The sequence below is a fragment of the Lipotes vexillifer genome, unplaced genomic scaffold (genome assembly GCF_000442215.2).
Source record: "Lipotes vexillifer unplaced genomic scaffold, Lipotes_vexillifer_v1.1 scaffold232, whole genome shotgun sequence".
In the NCBI taxonomy this organism is placed as follows: Eukaryota; Metazoa; Chordata; class Mammalia; order Artiodactyla; family Lipotidae; genus Lipotes; species Lipotes vexillifer.
The window spans coordinates 653,997-676,689 of NW_006793997.1; the positions used below are offsets into that span (position 1 = coordinate 653,997).

General features: G+C 44.0%; 1 protein-coding gene across 1 annotated transcript in view; it reads right to left on the minus strand.

The window, feature by feature from the left end:
- Nucleotides 1-22,693, minus strand: part of VPS35L (VPS35 endosomal protein sorting factor like) — a 132,667-nt gene that overhangs the window by 17,499 nt on the left and 92,475 nt on the right. Inside the window, 1 exon segment of the mRNA XM_007466923.1 lies at nucleotides 7,777-7,916. Within this exon segment, the coding sequence (XP_007466985.1) occupies nucleotides 7,777-7,916 (140 nt within the window).

Here is a 22,693-nt window from a genome sequence, read left to right on the forward strand (position 1 = left end):
AAAAAAAAAAAAAAAGGAATATGCAATGCAGTGGCTCCCCTGCTGAATGCTCTCCAAAGACCCCCCACGCCCCAGCTCCTGCTGCCATCGCCCTGCTGACCCGGCTGGTCCATCTTGCCCCTCACTCAGTCCAGCGCCACCTTTATGGCTCCTGGGACCAGCTGGACCGCTCAGGGTCCTGGCAGGACACAGAAGACACGCTCACAAGGGTTAAACGAGGATGGTTTAATGAAAGATTATCAGAATGAAGAGAACTAGCGAGAAAGATGAGGCACCCAGGGCCTGGCAACAGAGGGAAACTGTTACCATCCTTGGGCTGAAAGCACGCGGTGGGGAGTGAGTTTTCGTGGTTGGAGGAGGCCACCCAGCAGCAGCTGCAGCCCTGGACGGAAGAACAAAGCCATCGCCAAACACGGCCCAGTGAGAGTTGGGGGATAAATACCCCAGCCTCGCTCTCCTCTTGCCCTGCAGCCCACGTCACTACTCGCCCCAGTGATGCGCTCCTCAGAGGCCAGTCTCCCACACAGACCAGACTGAAGGGTACAGGATGCTCCGGAGGGCAGCTCATATGCCAAGGGGGCCTGGCCTCCCAGCCCTGCTGTTCCCCTGACTGGAATATTCACCTGCAAGACTTGGCCGCACTGGCTCCTTGACAGCCTCCAGATCTCTTCTTACACGTTAGCTCCTGCCCTGGTCGGCAATCCAGGGCCCCTACCCGTCTCTCTCTTCTCTCTTCACATCAAGTCATCCATCTCATGTTTTCAGAGCAGTGCTCAGCATCTGAAGTGATCTTATTTATTCCTAACTACCCAAACATACCTGTTGGTTCATCTTTTTTTTCATCCTGGCCTATAACCTCCAGGACGGCAGGTACTTTATCTGCTGTGTTTGCCAGTAATACACTGCCAGGACTGCCCAGGATTGCAAATGGTGCCCCATCCCTGTCTCTGCTTCCTGGGACAGTGCTGGGCACAGAGCAGGCACTTGGTAGGTAAATAATGTTGAATGGATAACATTTTTCAAGCACCTTCTATGTGCCAGGCACTGAGGTGGCTACAAAAACAACAGCTAACTTTTATGGTAGCTATTGTAGCTACCATAGCCTTTCTACGTTCCGGGAAGATGCTTTTATGACCTCCTCTCCCCACCATTTCACAGATGGGAAATGAGCTGCACTGCTGGTGCATGGGGGAACCAGGATTTGAGCCCCGGGAGTCTGGCTCCAGGGTGGACATTCCTAACTGCTAATACTCTATTTATACTGCCTCTCTACAGATGAATTAGGGACGAACTAGACTTTATGGAGCTGGCTAGTTGGGGGAAGGCATACACGTAGTCGGCTATCTTGAATTCAGGCATGGAGTAGAAGTGTGATAACTGAGGTGGGCGGGAGTTAGCAGCTACGTAATCCAATGTGTGGATACACAGCAGTAATACTTCCAGTGGGCAAGAATGAGGGCGGAGGAGAGGGAGATGACTTGTACAGCTACTAACATCTACAGGAACTGCTGTTACGGTATCGGCACAAAAGAAGACACATGATACTCCAAAATCTGAGTACCTCAAACTATATGCGGCAAAATTGCCTGTGCCATGGCCTGCCTTCCATTGCCAGAGTCAGTCTCAGATGGCAGCTTACTACTGCCTTGCTTTGCTAACAGCTGTTTCTAACTAGGCTATTTCGTTCTGCTATGTGGATGTTCAAAATATATTCTATTTCAGGATCTGCCCTGGAAAGAGACGACAATCTGAATGTTCCAGTAACTTAATTTCAATACAAATTGCCGTAACTATTGTGAGAGAGCATTCAACACACCTTCAAAAAGGTGGAAGAAGCGGCAACAGAGACGTGAAGGTTGAGACGAAGAGATTATTTCCAACCTTCTCTACAAGGAAAACGTTTTCCACATGATAGCCATGCTTCAGTGGCTGTAACATTTTCAAAAGGAATTGTACCAGTGCCAGCAACTAAAGAAAGGCAAACACAGATTTTTTTTTTTTTTTTTTTAAAGAAGAAAACGAGATCCCCATTCAGTTGGCAATCCGAGGGGGAAAAGGTTTCCCCTGGGGTCTCTGCCAAGGCTGCCCGGCAGCAAACAAATGCTCAGGAGGCGGCTCCCAAGGGGCTCCTGGGAGGGACTCAAACCTCTCTCTCTCTCTCTCTCTCTGCTGCATGGAAAGGGGACCTGCCTTCAACCACTCAGAATATCCCTCTGGCTCCTTGGTCTGTGGGAATCCTTCTATTAAATGTCACTGATTGAGGGAAGGAATATGCTGAAAACGACTAACTTCCCAGGAGACCTGAGAGGCAGCGAAGACAGCGCCGAGTACACACATCCTGGCTTTGAATTGTCTTGGCCACTTACTAGCTGGTGACCCTGGGTGAGTCACTTCACCTCTCTGTGCCAGGGTCTGCTTCTGTGAGATGAGGATAATAACAGGTTTGTTTGCAGTGAGTATTTGTGAACTGCTGGCTGGCTCACTGTAAAAGGTATGTAAGTGTGTTAAATAAATATTCAAGTCCTTTAGAAAAGGAGCCAGAACACAGGGGGACTGGGAGGAAGGGCAAGAAAGGAAAGAGGGGCACTGGGAGGGCATGTAGCGGGTGGAGGGCAGGAGACAGATCCTCATGGAGAGGCGAGGCCCTCGGTGAGTCTGCAGAGCTCCCTGGCCTTGCTGCAGCCAGCCCCTGCCCATCTTGCCAGCTCGGGACCCTGGTGTCCCTCTAGTCTCTCATCACCTCGCTCATCACTGCGGCTCTCTTCCAGTCCCTCCAGTGCTGCTGGGTGACCCTTCCCACCTCAAGGCCTTACCCACACTGCTCCCTCTGCCCGGAACACCCTCCCCTCCCCGCCCCCCGCACTTAGGGACCTACTAGTCTTTCTCTGGATCTCGGCTCAGGTAACACATTCTCAGGGAACTTCCCTGACCCACTTCCCTTCAAATCTGAGGCTCTCAGAGGTCCCTGTAGTTCTTTATGACACCTTATACAACTGTAGTTAAGTATTTATTTGCTTATTAGCATCTGTCTCCTTGAGTGGGAGCACACATTTCTCATGTTCACTCTTCCATTCCCAGATCAACCAATATTTGCGGGGTGGACGGAATGAATGAATCTTAGCACCCGGATACCATGTTATGCTGACGGCTGGACTTTTTCTCAAAGATAAGACGGAGAAAAGACATTTCCCTGCTGTGTCCTGGTGATTAGTGCCAGAAAACTGATGGGAAACATTTCCATTGCCTACAAATTTCAAGTGAATCAAAATTAGGCGTCTGAAGCGGTAACACTGAACTTGTTCAATTAACTCTACTTTGCTTATCCTACCAAATGTCGTCAAAAGAAATGCATTAGTTCAATAACATGGAGAAGACTGTTCTGCAGTCTACCAAGAGGCTGACTGCTACTAATGCCAAAGAAAAATGCTTCAAAATGCTCCAAAGGTGGTGCTGCTTGCTGAGGAGAGAGGGCTGTCCTGGGGGAATGTTTACTTCTGCATTTATAAGTATGAATAGAGTGGGCCAGGTATTTCATTTGGTCTAAAATGGCTTCAATTTTTTTCTAAACAAATAAAATGAATCAAAGCTTTCCAAACCCATTCTTTAAAAGTCTTGTGCTCTGAGGGTGGGAATGCAAAATGGTGCAGCCACTATAGAAAACTGTAGGCAGGTACCTCAAAGAATTAAAAGTGGAACTACTATATGATCCAGCAATCCCTCCTCTGGGTATTTATCCAAAATAATTGAAATCAGGATCTCAAAGAGATACTAGTGCTCTCATGTTCACTGTAGCATTATCACAACAGCCAAGATGTGGAAACAACCTAAATGTTCATTGACAGATAAATGGATAAATAAAATGTGGTATACATATGTAATGGAATACTATTCAGCCTTAAACAAAAAAAAAGGAAATGCTATCATAACCTTGGATGAACCTTGAAGATATTATGCTGAGTGAAATAAGCCAGTCACAGAAAGACAAATACTGTATGATTTCACTTATATAGGGCATCAAGAATAGTCATGTTCATAGAAGCAAAGCGTGGAATTCAAGGGCTGGGAGGAGGAGGAAATGGGGAGTCACTAATCAATGAGCTTCAAGTTTCAATTAAGCAAGGTGAATAAGCTGTAGGGATCTGCTGTACAATACTGTGCCTTGAGTCAACAAAGCTGTACTGTCCACTTAAAAATGTGTTAAGAGGACAGATATGTTAAATGTCCTTACAACAATAAAATTAAATTTAAAAAATAGAATTAAAAAAAGCTGTGACATGAAAGGTAAAAATATGAACCAGGTAAAGGTGGGATATGGGAGTCATCTCCTGCTAAACCTACTCACAGCAGGCGGGGCTCGCGTGTGGCCCATACTCTGGCTTCTGAGCTTGGTTAGCGCCCGGCCTTGGCCCTTCAGGCTCAACATCTCACTGCACCCGGAGAGCCGGCCAGTAGTTACTATGCTGCATCCCACAGGAGGGACATAGGGTTGTTAAGTCTCAACAACCTTGAGCAAATAAAGCCCCCTGCAAACGTTTCAGGCAGATCATGCAGGACAGGCTCTGGGGCAGCACAGACCTCCCAGCTCTGCTGTTCAACAGCCGCATGACCCCAGGCAAGCCTCTTGGGCTCCAGGTCTCCTTAAGTGGAAAAGGTACAATGACTCCTACTTTGCAAGGCTTGGGGGCATTTTCCTAGAGACTGAATGTTGACGAAGGGAGTTAGCACTGCACAGGGCACCTAGTAAGAAGTCAAGAACTGTGGCTATTCTTCATCTCATCATCTTTAGTAAATCCTGGCAAAAGCCTGAGCACTGATACCAGGAACAAATAAAGTCTGGCAGGGGGGTTCCCCTGAATGCCTAGGGGAACGGTAGGCAACAGAAAAGGATTTAATGGACCCAGAGGCACCCGGGGACTTGGAGAGAGTGCACATGCCCCCCAGGAAGGGCAGCTGCTCTCCAGCTGAGGTCAACTGGCCAGGCGTGGAAATGCGGGCCTCACATGGCTGGACCTGATTTTTCACAAGGAACTAAATATCTGTTTCCTGTGATCTACCAATTTTTATTTTTATTTTTTTATTTTTTTCAGTACGCGGGCCTCTCACTGTTGTGGCCTCTCCTGTTGCGGAGCAGAGGCTCCGGACGCGCAGGCTCAGCGGCCACGGCTCACGGGCCCAGCCACTCCGTGGCATGTGGGATCTTCCCGGACCGGGGCACGAACCCGTGTCCCCTGCATCAGCAGGCAGACTCTCAACCACTGCGCCACCAGGGAAGTCCCTACCAATTTTTAAATGTGGGTAATTAGTTCCAAATGTTTTCCAGCATGATGTGGCCAACAAGTATGTCTCTGGGCTGGATTCCACCCACTGGTCATCAGTTTGTGACCCCATAGCTATCATTTCAGTCAATCCTCACAGCAGCCCTGCTAGGTGTGCATTTGGATGACATTTTAGAAAGGTGACAACTGAGGCTCTGAAAGTTACAAAACTTTCTCAAGGCCACAAGGCTATTGAGTCATTGGGTCAGGACCGAACACAAGCTTTCCTTCAAGGCTCCAGTGATTTTTAACAGAGAAAACCCCGTATGCAGAAGGAAAATGCATTCCAATTAATCAATGAACAATGACATTGATCAACTTTCTCATTAGAAACCCTGATTTTGTCACCTGACCCGTGTCCCCCATCAGCAGGCAGACTCTCAACCACTGCGCCACCAGGGAAGTCCCTACCAATTTTTAAATGTGGGTAATTAGTTCCAAATGTTTTCCAGCATGATGTGGCCAACAAGTATGTCTCTGGGCTGGATTCCACCCACTGGTCATCAGTTTGTGACCCCATAGCTATCATTTCAGTCAATCCTCACAGCAGCCCTGCTAGGTGTGCATTTGGATGACATTTTAGAAAGGTGACAACTGAGGCTCTGAAAGTTACAAAACTTTCTCAAGGCCACAAGGCTATTGAGTCATTGGGTCAGGACCGAACACAAGCTTTCCTTCAAGGCTCCAGTGATTTTTAACAGAGAAAACCCCGTATGCAGAAGGAAAATGCATTCCAATTAATCAATGAACAATGACATTGATCAACTTTCTCATTAGAAACCCTGATTTTGTCACCTGACAAATAACTAGAATATCCAAAAAAGAGAGAAATTGATTATAAAGTACTAAGAAGGGTATCTGAAAACACTGAAATCAAGCATCAAGCCCGCCTCCTGAATATCCCAGCCCCTCTTCAAAGAACTTGGGATCTGAACTTGGAAATTTTGGAGCAACTCACTTTTTGTTCTCTCAGCTTCACTAAGATATAATTCATACACCCAACAATTCACCCACTTAAAATGCACAATTCATAGGTTGGTTGTATATTCACAGAGTTGTGCAGTCATCACCACAGTCAATTTTAGAACATTTTCATCACCCCAAAAAGGAACCCCGTACCCACGGGAGCTGAGCTGCTTTCATGGCCTGAGTCCAGAGGGACATTTCTTAAAGTGTGGTCCTAGGACCACCTACACCTGACTTGATGAGAGAGCTTTCAAAAATGCTGGTTCAGAGGCCAATCCCACCTACTGAGTGAGACTCTCAGTGGGGAGGCAGGAATGGGACAAAGCAAGACTCTATTTTAAAAAGCATCCCCGATTCCTGTGTACATCTGGCTTCATCAGGAGCCGACTCGTTTTGTGCCTGGACCTTGTTACAAACTGGTGACGCCTATGCACAACTCAGAGTACTATTTTTAATGCAGAAAATAAAATATGTAAGACTACAAAGGCAATCAATTATGCTAAAATATAGTTGTCAAAATATTTTTTTCAATGTATTTGTTATATTGTAATGTATTACTTCTTGCTGAATGATGGGCCTAATAACTGCTGCACTTTTAAAGGAAGGAAACATGTAGATGATCTTCTGAAATAACTGTCACACCTGAAATGTGATATAAACATACTGTTGATTATTTTCGTGACAAAGTCCCAGCTACTGCAACTGGTACTGTGTGGCTCATTGCCTGTGATTCATAATGAAGCAAAAGGCTACATTTCACTGAGGTTTGTAAAAAAAAAAAAAAAACCCACAAAAAACTTTTTTTTCTCATCTAAATTCATGGTTGCCCTGCCAGAAACCCTGGGGTAGGTGGACCCCAGGTTAAGAACCCCAACTAGGGTGAAGGTCCTAATGCTGGATCCTGGGAGTGGCCTTGATTCCTTTCAGCCCAAACCTGACTCCTCATCTCCTATATTCCACGAGAAACCCCAGCATCTTCCAACGATATCCCCTTCGACTTTTACTATCTTGTTGGGGTTTCTGGTACTTGCCATCAAAATAACAACACCATTACCTTTTTAAGTGTTTACTATGCGCTAAGGCACTGCTCTAACCATATACGTACATTTGCTCACCTAATCATCACAACAACCTAGAGATGTAGATACTCTTATTATTTCCATTTTGTAAATGAGTAAACTGCATCCTGGTAATCTTGCACAATCACCTGAAACTACAGAGCTGGAAGGAAGGGGAGCTGGGATTCTACCCTAGGTGTCTTGGTCCGGAGGCCTGAGCCCTCACCACTAAGTGATACCCCCTCGGCCATATGGAGAGCCTAGACTGTATATACCCTGGACACAGAATGAATAGAAAACACATTGAAAAATTCAAACATCTGACTAGAAAACCAATACAGGTATAGATAGAACATCCCTGCACTTTTTAGGACTAAGAATGTATGTAAAACAGGTCAAAGAAAGACATCACCTACAGGTCTTCTGGGGAAACGTACCGGAACTATTAATAAAGTAGAAAAGAAATTGCAGAGGAATTCCAGAAGGAATGATTCTGAGGGCCGCATCTTTCCATCAATATTAATCATCTTTGGAACTTCTGGAACAAGGCTTATAGCGGCTTTGAAAAAGGCATCAGCTGCAAGACAGAAGAAAAGTCCGTGTATGAGAATGTTGAAAACTTCAGGGTCTGCTTTCTTCTTCACACGGCCTGGAAGTCAGGCCACACCGAGGGCTCAAGACAGCTGGCGGGTCCTGGAAGAGGGTTTCTGCACCATGATCGACTCGTTGGAACGTTCGCTTGAGAGGGTGCTGCTGCCTCCCAGCTCTCCTCTTCCCCCCCTTCCTCCTTTGAGCGATTTGGCTCAGAGAACCTCAAACTGACTTCAGATAATACGTGAAAAAAGCACGTGGCAAATTGTTACAGAGGGCATAGAAGTCGCAGTTGCCTGTACTGAAGGCTTCACCTGAACTGGTTCAGTGAACCATCCGGTTCACCACAGGAGGAAAGTGCTGTCCGCAGCCCACTTCACAGGTGGGAAATGAGGTGTAGAACGAGAAGTGCCCGGTCCTACCACAGGGCCTGTGTATGCGGGAGGGTCCAGCCGTGGTGGTGGGGCCCAGGCTCAAGCTCTGGTTTGTCTGAATCTACTCTAATGCACACTGTATTTGTTAAAGAAATAACAATGGAAATGCCTGAAGGAATGTGTGTGCACCCACCCCCACACACACACACACGCGTGCGCGCGCGCGCGCGCACACACACACACACACACACACGGCTTTAAAGACTTCTGATTAGGTGACAGTTCCGGAGAATCATTTGGAAGATGAAGACACTTTAAGAACTATGAAACAGACTATAAAACAAGAAGACCTCCAAGGGTGAGAGGGAGGAACGAAGGGGAGGAGGGAGAGAGGAGGGGTGGAGGGGGGGGTGAGAGAGAGGGAGCAACAGGAGGACACAGCCGGTGGGGGGAGGAGCTGGTGAGTGGGTGGGGGCGTAGATGCAGAGGGAGAAGGAGAGATCTTTCTAGAACTGCCAAAGTACGAACCATGAGAAAGAACCTCAGGGTCAAAACAGACAGAACACTGGCCTGACATTTTAAACTACCCGACAAGGTCAAACATTTACATGGTTCAAATATACTTCCACTCCGCAACGGCTTGCAGTGATGCACACAGAACAGTGCTCTGGTCTGCAGCACCCTGAGTTAAAACCAGAAGCCCCTCCAGCACAGCAGAGGAGCAGATGCAACAACAAACGCCCACAGCCGGAAACAGAGGCTGGCCCTTAACGAGAAGAGTCTGCCACTGAAGCCGGGGAGTGGGGTAGTGCCTTCTCTTCCTTCTTCAAAAGAAAAAACCGCAGTACGGAAAGACACTGATACCAGGGTTTACTACGTAAAGTTACCTCTGCTCCAGGAGCTTCCCTCCCAGGACCCCGAACTCACACCCGTACCACATTCACCTAAGCAAAGTTATTAAGCGCCAGCTGTGAACTGGCACTCTCCCGGGCATTGTGGGCATGCATGGGAAAACAGAGGGGGCAAGAGTTGACAACATAAGTGTGGTGATGAGCCCAACGTGATCACACTAATTAATACCTATCTGCTGGGAGCCTGTCGTATGCTCTGCTCTAAGGGGAACACAAAGCAGCTGATCTTGTCTTGATATAGGGGCTCTGGTAGATAAACCTCCCAGAAAGAGTCAGAAGCTGCAAGGTCTCCTGTCTTGGCCTACAGACAGTAGTAAATGGCACTATTCATGGAGACCAGAGGAACTCCTAGGTCCTATCTTAAGGTAATTAACATTCTCAGTCCTCAAGCAGTCGTATGGGGAAGGTACAATTATTTCCATGCCCAGATGATGAACAAAGCTCAAAAGCTCAGTGGCTAGGTGAGAGTAGCCCAGGGATGGTAAAAGACTGAGCTGAGCAGAGTTTAAAGGCCATCACCAGCACTGAGCAACACAGTCAGATGTGTGTTTTTTAAAAGAAACACAAGTCTACAAATGACAGATATGATAAGGGGTTTATATCCAGAATACACACATTTTACAACAATGAAAAAAACAAGTAACCTGACTAAAGGTTACCCTGAATAGACATTTCTCCAAAGAAAATACACAAATGGACATCAAGCACATGGAAAGATGCTCAACATCATTCATCATGAGAAAAATGCAAATCAAAACCACCATGAGAGGGACGTCCCTGGTGGCGCAGTGGTTAAGAATCCGCCTGCCAATGCAGGGGACACGGGTTCCAGCCCTGGTCTGGGAAGATCCCACAGGCCGCGGAGCAACTAAACCCATGCGCCACAACTACTGAGCTCTCATGCCACAAGTACTGAAGCCCACACACCTAGAGCCCGTGCTCTGCAACAAGAGAAGCCACCGCAATGAGAAGCCCGCGCACCGCAACAAAGAGTAGCCCCCGCTCGCCACAACTAGAGAAAGCCCGCACGCAGCAATGAAGACCCAACGCAGCCAAAAATAAATAAATAAATTTATTAAAAAAGAAAAACCACCATGAGATATCATCTCACACCCATGAGAATGGCCACTATGGAAAAAAAAGTAAGTAACAAGTATTGGCAAAGATGTAAAGAAACTGGAATCTCTGTGTACTGCTGGTGGGAATCTAAACTGGTGCAGCTGCTGTGGAAAATAGCTTGGTGGTTCCTCAAGTTAAACATAGAATTACCATCTGCCAGCAATTCCACTTCTAGGTGTATACCACAAAGAAATGAAAGCAGGGACTCAAACAGATACTTGTACATGAATGCTCACAGCAGCATTATTCACAAGAGCCAAAAGGTGGAAACAACCCAAGTGTCCATCAAAGAACAGATAGGCAAAACATGGTACATACATACAAAGGAGTATTACTCAGCCTTAAAAAGGAAGGAAATGCTGACATGGGCTATAAATATGAACGAACCTTGAAAACGTTATGCTAAATGAAATAGGTCAGACAAAAGGACAAACACTGTCTAACTCCACTGGTATGAGGTAGTCAGAGTGGTCAAATTCAGAGAGATAAAGTAGAATGAGAAGGCGGGAACAGAGGTATTATTTAATGGGTACAGAGTTTCATTCTCTTTGGGATGATGAAAAAGTTCTGGAAATGGATGGTGGTGACGGTTGCACAGCACTGTGAATGTACTTAAAGCCACTGAAGTGTACACTCAAAAATGGTTACAATGGTAAATTTTATGTTGTGTAAACTTAACCACAATACAAAAATAAGAAACTGAGCTGAGCCTACCCTTGACCTCACCCCCTAGAGCACAGGCAGGCCTGGACTCCACCGGGTCTGGTGTCTTCCTCCTGGCTCTATAGGCACTGCTTTCCGGTGAAGACATTAAGTCCATTATCAAACAAAGTGAAGAGCCTTTCTCGGCGGAAATTAAAATTCTGCTCAGAACAACCTGCAAGACCATTTATGCATTCTATTTATGTGTTTGTTACCAAGTGGCCCTGAGAAAGGTGCCTATTATTATGGCTCATTAAAGAGGGACCCACTTTGTGCCGGGTGCCCTACTCCTCCCAGCCACCCTGCTCAGTTCCCATTCCAAAGGAGGGAGCGAAAAGAAACAGTTATTTAAGGGTTGAGGCAGGAAATGCTCCAAAGCAGATTTTTATTTCTATCCTCGGAAGACTTGCCCCATATACAAAATCTTGTCTGGGAGACCTTTCAATTTTGTCTTAGTAATTAGAACTCAAATCCTACTGTGTATGAAAACAGTTTTTCCTCATAGTTTAGAGTTCAGAATAATCATGCCAATATCATATAACATTTTTAAAAAACTGAAGTTGGTTTATAACATTATATGTTTCATGTGTACAATATTGTATTTCTATTTCTATATACCCTACAGCACATAACACTTTATTTGTGGCTATTAAAAGCCACAGAAGACAATTACAGATAAAATGGGTTACATTGTTTTTTCTAAAAAAGACTTCTAGAAAAAGGAGAAATCAGATTCCAATTCATAAAAACTATTATCCTTGTTCCACTGGGGGAAGGAAAAAGCATGTATCAATCTATGCACTGGCTTCCCCATGCTATGCATTCCTCCATCTGAATCTTCTGAGGTTTCAAGGAACGGCTAGATTTCTTTTCCATATTCCATCTTAAAAAAAACAAAAACAAAAAACCCCACTCAAGCCTGGCTGACCTCACCCCAGAGTTTGTTCTGTTTAAGACCCTTTTTCTTGGGGTGCTGACTGCTCTGCAGAGACGCATTCTGCTGCTGTTCTCTGCACAGTGATCAACACGTCCTTCAGTGCTTCTGGGCACTGGGTGGAAGACAAACAGCCACAGTAAGAGGAACTGGGCTACTACTGGAGACGGTGTTTTCCAAAATAGCTTGAGCATGAGAATCATCGAGATCCTTGTGAAAACACAGATTCCCAGGCCCCCAAACATTGCTGATGGGAATGGAACATGGTAAAGCCACTTCGCAAACTAATTTGGCAGTTCCTCCAACTCTACATGGATGCGGCATATATGCGTACATACACGCGACAATATGGATGACCCTTGAAATCATTATGCTAAATGAGTGGAGCCAGTCATAAAAGATCTGCACTGTAAGGTTCCATTTATATGAAATGACTGGAATGGGCAAATCCATCAAAACAAAACAGAGATTGGTGGCTGGGGGAAGCTTGTGGGAGGGGGAATGGGGTGTGACTCCCTAATGGATTCGGGGTTTTCTTTAGGGGAGGTGGAAATATTCTGTAATTAGTGACGATGGTCACACACCTCTGAATATACTAAAAACCACTGAACTGTACTCTTTAAAAGGATGGATTTTATGATACATGAATCATGTCTCAATAAAGCTGTTATTTAAAAAATATATATGGGTTCCCAGGCCCCACCTTAAATGTATTAAACCAGACTATCCATGATAGAGACTCGGAAATCTAACTTTAAAAAAATATTTATCTTTGAATAGGCAACAGAGTCACATGATTTTAAATTCCAAAGGTAACACTCCTTCTCACTCCGGGCCCTGGCCATCCAGTTTCCCTTCCCAGAGGCAAAGAGGATTACCTGCTGCTTGGGTATGCTTCTAAGCGTACAGAAACAAATACAGTTTCCCTTTCTTTCCTTCTCTTTCTGCAGAGTTAATATATGGTAGACACCATTTTGCAACTCCTCCCCCACCACTCAACATGTCTTGGAGATTAATCTATCATGCATATAAAGTAAAACTTCATTCTCTTTTATAGCTACAAAGTAGAATCTGGCCCATTTCCTTTTTTCTTCCAATTTTTTTTAAGAGGTAAAAGGCACATAACATAAAATTTACCATCTTAATCAACTGATCCATTTTTTTTTAAAACAAGCTTCTCCGGTGAATTTTATGATTCAACAGGTTTGAGAAAAATTGTTCTAAATCCTTCAGCTAAATGCAGAATATGACTTTCCAACAGCAAATGGCACATTCTGAAAGGTTTAATCTGGAGACATTCAGCCAGAAGCAAACAGAGGTAGTCAGTAATAATGACATTCAGCCAGGGCAGGCTACCTCATCATTTCACATATATGGTGAGTAAGGGCCAGGGAGGCTTGTTAGACAATTATCACAGAACTTTAGATAATTTTCTGTCAGAGATTTCAGGTTTTCCTGTTTCCCAGTCTGGGCAGTTTCAAACTGTCTGCAAAACATGAAAGGAGGATGATATTCTAGAAACCTCAGGACATGAAGAAATCAAACACACCCAAAACACAAAGCCACTAAAACTACAGAATGGTCACCAAGATATATGTCACTAGCAAACCCTGGGAGAAAATGAAAATAAGGGATCAGTTGAAGGTACTAAGTAAACTAGGTATCTTGGGATTATCTGGATTACCCATGCTGCCTAGCTACTGTAAACAACTGGGCCAATGGTTCTCCTAAGATGAAGGTATTTTGTATCAACTCAGCTCGACTGGAGAAAAACTGCAAACAACCCGACCATAAGAGACTAGTTAAAGAAATTATTGTACTGCCACACCACAGAAATGATATAGCTAATAAAGAAAATAAGGTACGTTGATATGTTTTGATGTATAATACAGATTATCTATGATACATTAAGTACAAAATGTTATACAACTGCATACAGTATGATCTTATTTTTACAAGAAATATATATATATATATATATTTAGGTAGATGCATAAAGAAAGGGAGGCAAGATAATGCCAAGCTATAAAGTGTGTTACAGAGTGGTAGCTGAGAGTGAAGGAAACCAGGTTCTTTCATGTACTGCTAGGTTACTATTTTGGAATTTTTACTTATAAATTTCCCCAAATAATTTTTCTTTAGCAAAGTCAATACAAGTTTATTATAAAATTTTCAATCATAGAAAGGTACAAAACAGAAAGGGTAGTGGGATACATAGGCAGGATGGTCAAAGGGCGTTTCTGAGGAGTAGCCCCTTCCTTTTTTAGCAGAGCAGGGCAGGCGGGAATGAGACTGGGGAAGGGCCACTGTGGACTGTGGCACTCCTGCTGCCCCCAGGGACGCCCACCCACGTCATGTACATAAAGCGAGGCACTAAGCTGAGAGCGGCACACATCTTCCAGGGCCCCAGGGACTGCACTGCAACCCACAGCCAATGTGCCAGGAAGGTTCCTCTCTGATTATGTGCTCTACAAATGGAGTCATACATAGCTCTCTAGACAGCTTCACTTGCATGGAACCTTCTTCTCAAGGCTTTAAAAGGTTTTGTTCACCCTGTGCTCTGAGGTCTCTTCCAGCTCCCGTAGTAAACTGAGGGGCCAGCGGCCTCCCACACACATGCCCACCTGAGGAGCCCCACTGCTGTCTGTTGTGTGCTGAAACTCTGCATATGTCTCTGAACAACAGGGTTCCATGTTCTAAGAGACAAAAATATCAGTCAATTGTACAACTGTCAGTTTCAAAATGCTCAGAATTAAGATGCTGGTTGCTCACTATCTGTAGGAGCAAAAAACTAGAAAGAGTCCAAATATTTTTCAATAAGAGTTTGGGGAAAAATGGAGGGGGGGATGGTTGGGGAAATAATTTATAGCCCATCCCCTTGCCAAAAGAAAAATAGGGTACTGAATAGTCATTACAAGGAATACAGTGGTGGATCTATTAATACATGTATTAACATGGTGGGCAGGAAGGGGGTAGGAGGAGAGAGGCCAAGATAAGCAAAAAAAGCAAACTGAAAAACACTAGGGAAGACATATTCCCGTTTCTGAGGTGGGGGGGAGTACGTATTTATATAAGAATATAGACAGATGGTTAGGAGAGAAGAGCAGAGGAAAGAGGCAGACAGCATATGAGAATGAAAGCGTATTTTTTAATGTATACATAGAAGAAAAAAATCAAGAGAAATATACTAACTGAACAGTGGATATTTTTTAGAGGTGAGGAGACAGAGTGGATTACTGGTGACTTTACTTGGAGGCTTTTTATTTAAGATCTACATTTCTGTATTGTTAGAATTTTTTTCAAATGAGCATGAAATATTAAAATAAAAATCATTAAGATTGGGTTTCCCTGGTGGTGCAGTGGTTGAGAGTCCGCCTGCCGATGCAGGGGACACAGGTTCGTGCCCCGATCCGGGAAGATCCCACACGCCGCGGAGCGGCTGGGCCCGTGAGCCATGGCCGCTGAGCCTGTGCGTCCGGAGCCTGTGCTCCGCGGGGGGAGAGGCCACAACAGTGAGAGGCCCGCATACCGCAAAAAAAAAAAAAAAAACCATTAAGATTTAAATGTGCTCCGTACATGGTAAAACTCAGATTTAACTGTGATCTCTGAGAGTAAGTTCATCCTTCTGTGTCCTTGGCATTTGTTGATATAGAAGATGATTCAGTACATGAATCATAAGAGACGGTCAAGAAGTGATAACCCAGACCACCTTCAGAGGTAGTGTTTTATTTTTTAAATAATGCATTAGGTCAGTGCTAATGGAAACCTTTACTACTTGTCAGAGTCATAAACTTCCAGGCTAAACAAGACCTCACAGTAATCCACTCCACCCCATTCCCAGAACTTCAGTCATCATATGCCCTCCTGGACAACTCAGAAGGACAACTGTCCTAATCCAGGGAACTCCAGGAAAGGAAACATCACATTTCTTAAAACAAAATGTCATGAGTGGTTGAAAGACTCCCGTCCCTTGAATATACCTTATTAAAGCAGGGTTCAGGCTACAAGTACTATTCACTCTCTCAAGTTCTATCAACCCCATTGCTAAACATCTTCACCAGTTTTCAACATTTTCCATTAGGTTTGGATTCTATATCTATACAGTGGAAACTACTGTATAAAATGCAACATCAGGGCATAGCCTACTCTCCCAAACTTTGTGTTGTGGATTAAATGTTTACCCCCCACCAGTTCATAGGTTAAAATCCTAAACCCCAATGTGATGGTATTAGGAGGTGGGGCCTTTGGGAGGTGATTAGGTCATAAGGGTATAGCCCTCTTGAATAGATTAGTGCCCTTATAAAAGGGACCCCAGAGAGCTCCTTATCCCTTCTGCCACGTGAGTACATAGCAAGAAGACAGTCTGTGAACTAGAAGTCCTCACCAGACACTGAATCCGCCAGCAGCTTGATCTTGGACTTCCAGCCTTTAGAACTGTGAGCAACAAATGTCTGTTGATTAAGCCACCCAGTCTATGGTATTTTTGTTATAGCAGCCCAAAGAGACTAAGGCAGTCTGCCATGAAGATGTGCTGTCACCAAGTGATAGGGGTGTCTTTGGGTAAAGCCTCATAGTCTAAATGGCCAAGTTATTATCCATAAGCAAGTTATCATAGAGACTCAATACTCTTTACTACTAAAACTGTGTTTTTATAACAGAGCCTGTCATTATAGGAATTAAGTTTGAGGATTTAAGGACCACTATTTTGGTGCTTTGTGTATAGAGCAAGATTTAAAAAAAAATATGAATGCCTAGGGACAATTAAATACCTCATTCATTAAGTTGTCATTGATAACAATTAAGCATTAATCTAACCTTGATTCTGCCACCTGACTTATGCAGAATGTCAACAGTTAATGTGGAAAGTCCACTCAGACATACAGACGACTTCTCAGTTTCAGCAGCACCATAAGAGGAGCCTGTACGCTCTCCCTCTTTTATCTCTGATCAGCAAGGCCTCTCTCTGAGCCAAGCATGCTCAGCCCACGTGTCACCTGACTCAAATCTCTGGGATACTGCAGGGATGACACACCTTCCTGCCGTCCCTGCAGTAGCTCACAGGAGGTTGTGAAGTTCTTCTGTGGATATTAAGCTTAGATTTCCCTAAGCAGAAAGGATGAGGCATTCCTTATCTTAATTCTGATTGCCTCCTTAATAAGTTTATCTAATGTTCAATCTATAATAACTGGTCTCTAGCAACCACACACACCGAGGGTTAGAAATAAAACACTGGATTATCGTTTAGAGGAACTAACCTAACTACAGAGAAGCACAGCGGTGGAGAGAACACTTGAAGTCACTTATTAGCTAGATGCTCCTGGGCAAGTCATGTCACACCTCTGAGCTTCAGTTTCCTCCTCTGTAACAAGAAGATCAGCCACCCAGCAAATAATATGTACTGAATAAAACTAAACTCCTTTGCCAGGAATTCAGTTCTCTCAACAATTAGTCTCCGAACTACCTTCCTAACTTGATCTCCCACTCATTCCTTCCAGATGCACCATTTTTCCAGCCTCTAGGCCTTTGCTCTTGCCGTTGCTTAGGCTAGAATGCCCTCTGCCTCACTTCAGCATATATAGATCCCCTTTACCTTCCACACTTTTCAATCCCACCTCTTTTAAGAAGCTTTTTTTTCTTCCTCTTCCAAGCCAAGGGTCATTTCTCTCTTCTCTAAAACTCCCTGGTACATTTTATGAACATCTTGCATGACATTTATCATGTGCTGCTTTGAATCACTGTAAACAGATCCGCTCCCCCTTGCTAGCAGGAAGTCTCTCTAAGTGCATTCCTGTTTCGGCACAATGCTCGGCACCGTGGCTTGCATGTAAGAACTGGCCATGAACTGCTGGCAGGAGGAAAGCAAATCGTAGGCGTTTACAATCATAAGGAGTTGAGTGAACTTAAGGAGGAGACTCACCCCTGCTCCTTTTCTGTGGGTTCTCCATCCCTGCCCTTACCTCCCCTAAGGTGGATGGACCATGCATGTTCAGACATGAATGTGGGCAACAAGCTTCATGCCATCTGCCCACCTGTGAACTGTTACAGCAAAATTAACTTATTGGGTTGGCCAAAAGGTTCATTTGGTTTTTTCCATAAGATGGCTCTAGTAGCGCTTACTTGTCTTTAACTTCATTTGAGACAATTGTTTTAGATTGTATTGTGACAGCTGTCATATCAGCTTGCATTTTAAAAAAACCTTATCAAAACTGGTAAATTTTTATGTAGCTATTTTAATACTGAAGATGGAAGAAAAAAGCAATATTTTTGGCATATTATGCTTTATTACTTCAAGAAAGGTAAAAACGCAACTGCAATGCAAAAAAAGATTTGTGCAGCGTATGGAGAAGGTGCTGTGACTGATCGAACGTGTCAAAAGTGGTTTGCAAAGTTTCGTACTGGAGATTTCTCACTGGACGATGCTCCACGGTCAGGTAGACCAGTTGAAGTTGACAGCGATCAAATCGAGACATTAATTGAGAACAATCAATGTTATACTATGCGGGAAATAGCCGACATACTCAAAATATCCAAATCAAGCACTGAAAGTCATTTGCACCAGCTTGGTTATGTGAATCGCTTTGATATTTGGCTTCCACATAAGTTAAGCAAAGAAAACCTTCTCAACCATATTTCCGCATGCGATTCTCTACTTAAATGTTACAAAAACATTCCGTTTTTAAAACAAATTGTGATGGGCGATGAAAAGTGGATACTGTACAACAATGATGTGGAACGGAAGACATCGTGGGGCAAGTGAAAGGAACCACCACCAAGCACACCAAAGGCCAGTCTTCGTCCAAAGAAGGTGATGTTGTTTATACAGTGGGATTAGACGGGAGTCCTCTATTATGAGCTCCTTCTGGAAAACCAAATGATTAATTGAAACAAGTACTGCTCCCAATTAGACCAACTGAAAGCAGCACACGACGAAAAGCACCCGGAATTAGTCAACAGAAAACGCATAATCTTCCATCAGGATAACGTAAGACCGCATGTTTCTTTGATGACCAGGCAAAAACTGTTACAGCTTGGCTGGGGAGTTCTGATTCATCCGCCATATTCATCAGACGTTGCATCTTTGGATTTCCATTAATTTCGGTCTTTACAAAATTCTCTTAATGGAAAAAAATTCAATTCCCTGGAAGACTGTAAAAGGCACCTGGAAGAGTTCTTTGCTCAAAAAGATAAAAAGTTTTGGGAAGATGGAATTACGAAGTTGCCTGAATGATGGCAGAAGGTAGTGAAACAAAACGGTGAATACATTGCTCAATAAATTTCTTGGTAAAAATGAAAAATGTGTCTTTTATTTTTACTTTAAAAACCAAAGGAACTTTTTGGCCAATCCAATACTTTGTCCATAACCACCAGAGAGGCCTCATGGTTTGAGAAAACAGTCACATCAATCACATTCTTCAGAAGATGGTTTGTCAACAGAACAAGTAAAAATGACCTTAAGCATAAACCCCAAAGACTTGGTAAGTGGATAGAGACCACTGTTCTCCATCACAAGCTGCTCCTTACTCTCTAAAAGGAGGAAATACAAAATTATTTTTCTCCTCCATTCTACTGCCCTGGCCTCCTCCATCAGCAGTTACAGTTCACAGTAGCCAGTGGACTTCATAATAGCAGGCTTTAGCCTTTCTTCTGGGCGCCCCCCTGTTCCTCACAAATCAAACCAGCACAACAGCTCCATTTAACGTGTCTATGAGCCTCGGCATATGTTTGAACCTACCTTGTTTCCTGTTTTCTATAAATAGGAAAATCATTTATTTAAAACCTACCAAGAGGACTTTGATGAGACTCTTCTGCACACTTAGGTTGCTAAGGAGTTAGCTCCCTACCATGAAAGGTTTGATACCATTTTACATTCATCAGTATTATAACGAGTTATCAACCATTATTATCATGTGATACCATTCATTCCTTAAACATTTACTGAGCACCCATGCGTCAGGCAATGTGCCAAGAGATAGGCACAGCACAGTGACTAAGACAGATGAGACCTCACAGAGCTGACACTCTTCAGGGGAGAGAAGCAGACAATTCTTTACACATTTACTTGTTAAACAACAATGGTGATATGTACAATGAAGGAAAAGTGCATAGTGTGAGGATAATACGTCTTACAGGAGAACCTGACCTAACTTTTGTTTGGGGCTTTTCCTTAAGACATGGCTTGTGAGCACAACTCTCCAAGATGAAGATGCAAAAAATAAGTAAAAGAAAGTACATTTCTAAAAGGGGGGAACCACAGGTGGAAAGTGGTTGTGGGGTGGTGGTGGGATGAATTGGGAGACTGGGATTGACATGTATACACTGATGTGTATAAAATGGATGACTAATAAGAACGTGCTGTATAAAAAAATTTAATTTAATTTAATTTAAAAAAGGGGGGGAAATAGGTAGAATCTAAAAAACAAAACAAACGAGCAAACATAAAAGAGAAACAGTTTGAATCAAACATAAAAGAGAAACAGGTGGGCTTCCCTGGTGGCGCAGTGGTTGAGAGTCCGCCTGCTGATGCAGGGGACACGGGCTCGTGCCCTGGTCCGGGAAGATCCCACATGCCGCGGAGAGGCTGGGCCCGTGAGCCATGGCCGCTGAGCCTGCGTGTCCGGAGCCTGTGCTCCGCAACGAGAGTGGACACAACAGTGAGAGGCCCGAGTACCGCAAAAAAAAAAGAGAAACAGGTGGTTGCCAGAGAGGAAGAGGGAGGGGGAAGGAGAGAAATAGGTGAGGGAGATTAAGAGGTACAACCTCCCAGATGCAAAGTAAATGAGTCATGGGTATGAAATACACAGTGTAGGGAATACAGCCAATAACAATGTAATATCTTTATATGGTATCATATCATAACTAGACTTATGATGGTGATCATTTTGAAATGTAGACAAATGTCAAATCACTATATTGTGTTATAGGTCAATTATACTTCAAAAAAAACCAAACAAACTCCTAGAAAAATAGGTCAGATTTGTGGTTACCAGAGGTGAGAGACGGGGGGAGGACAAATTGGATGAAGGCAGTCAAAAGGAGTAAACTTCCACTTATAAGATAACTAAGTACCAGGGATGTAATGTACAACATGATAAATATAATGAACACTGCTATATGTTATATATGAAAGTTGAGAGTAAATCGTAAGAGTTCTCATCACAAGGAAAAGGTACTTCTTAAAATTTCTTTAACTTTGTACCTATATGAGATGATGGACGCTCACTAAACTTATTGTGATAATCAGTTCATGCTGTATCTAAGTTAAATCATTATGCTGTACACCTTAAACTTATACAGCACTGTTTGTCATATCTCAATAAAACTGGAAGAAGAAAAAATTTTCAAATAAGAGGAGGGGAAAAGAATTCTGTAGGAGGGAAAAGCACTATTATTAATGATAAGAACAAAAACCGTTCTTTTTACCACTATTTTGCTTTAATTGTTCTCACTATTGTTTCACCTTCGGAGGAGCTGCAGATCTGTTATTTTCAGGATAATTCAGGAGGTTTACCTTGAACCGAAGATCAACTTTCCTGCAGATTTTCTAAGGTTCTGCGTATGAGAATTGGCTTTCAGAACTCTGAGACTGCAGAGTTGCACTGTCTACAGTTAGCTCCTAAACCTCCAAGGCATACTTTCATCTTTTGAGAGACAGTTCCACTAAGTTAATATTTACTGAGTCGCTACTGTGCGCCAGTGGGCCGAGTGCTCCAAGTATGTTATCTCATTTAATCCACCACAGATAGAAACCACTGCCATCATCTCCACTTTACAGATGGAAAAACTGAGGCACCATATGGCCAATTTGTCCAAGGGCATCCAACTCACAAGTAGCAGAATCAGAATTGGGACCACTGCATTCAGAAGACTTGAAACTTACCATTCATTAGGGCCTTATCCCTAACACGTCATGTAATCTCACATGTCCATGCCTTTGCTCAGGCCATCTCCTCTACCTGGAAGGCCAACTATTCCTTCTCCCCTTCCCCATAGCCCTTTCCTGATAAACAAATGCTCTTCTTTCAAGACCCAACTTTAACATTACTTCCATTGTAAAACATCCTCCTTTCTGAGGTTAGAAACTGTAAAGATAAAGGAACCAAGATAAAAATAAAGGGGAAAGAAACTGCTCTTGCTGGTCACCTGGTGGTAACCTTCCAGAAAGAACCACTGACAAACAAGGGCAAGGAGCTATCCAGTGACAGTGAACAGGCATCTCTGGGCCACATCTAGGTCAGAAGCACTTGATCAAACAACTGATTTGCAAGTCCTTCATTTCTCCTAAATATCTGGGGCAATGGGTGACCCTAGACCAAATCCCCGCATGATCCAGTCTACACGCTGAACCAGTGTGTCCAAAGGACCAGAACTGGGCCTCCCCATAATAAGCCTTTGTCAGCATTCCACGGTTGCCTGGCCGAGAGTTCAATGGGAATTTACTTATTGGGCTGAGTCAGCCCTGGCAAAGCCACAGCCTGATAAATAAGATACAGCCAAGGCTGGATCAAGGGAGGCTAGAAAATGAATAGCGGGAGGGCTTCCCTGGTGGCACAGTGGTTGAGAATCTGCCTGCTAGCGCAGGGGACACGGGTTCGAGCCCTGGTCTGGGAGGATCCCACATGGCGCGGAGCAACTGGGCCCGTGAGCCACAACTACTGAGCCTGCGCGTCTGGAGCCTGTGTTCTGCAACAAGAGAGGCCGCGACAGTGAGAGGCCCGTGCACCAC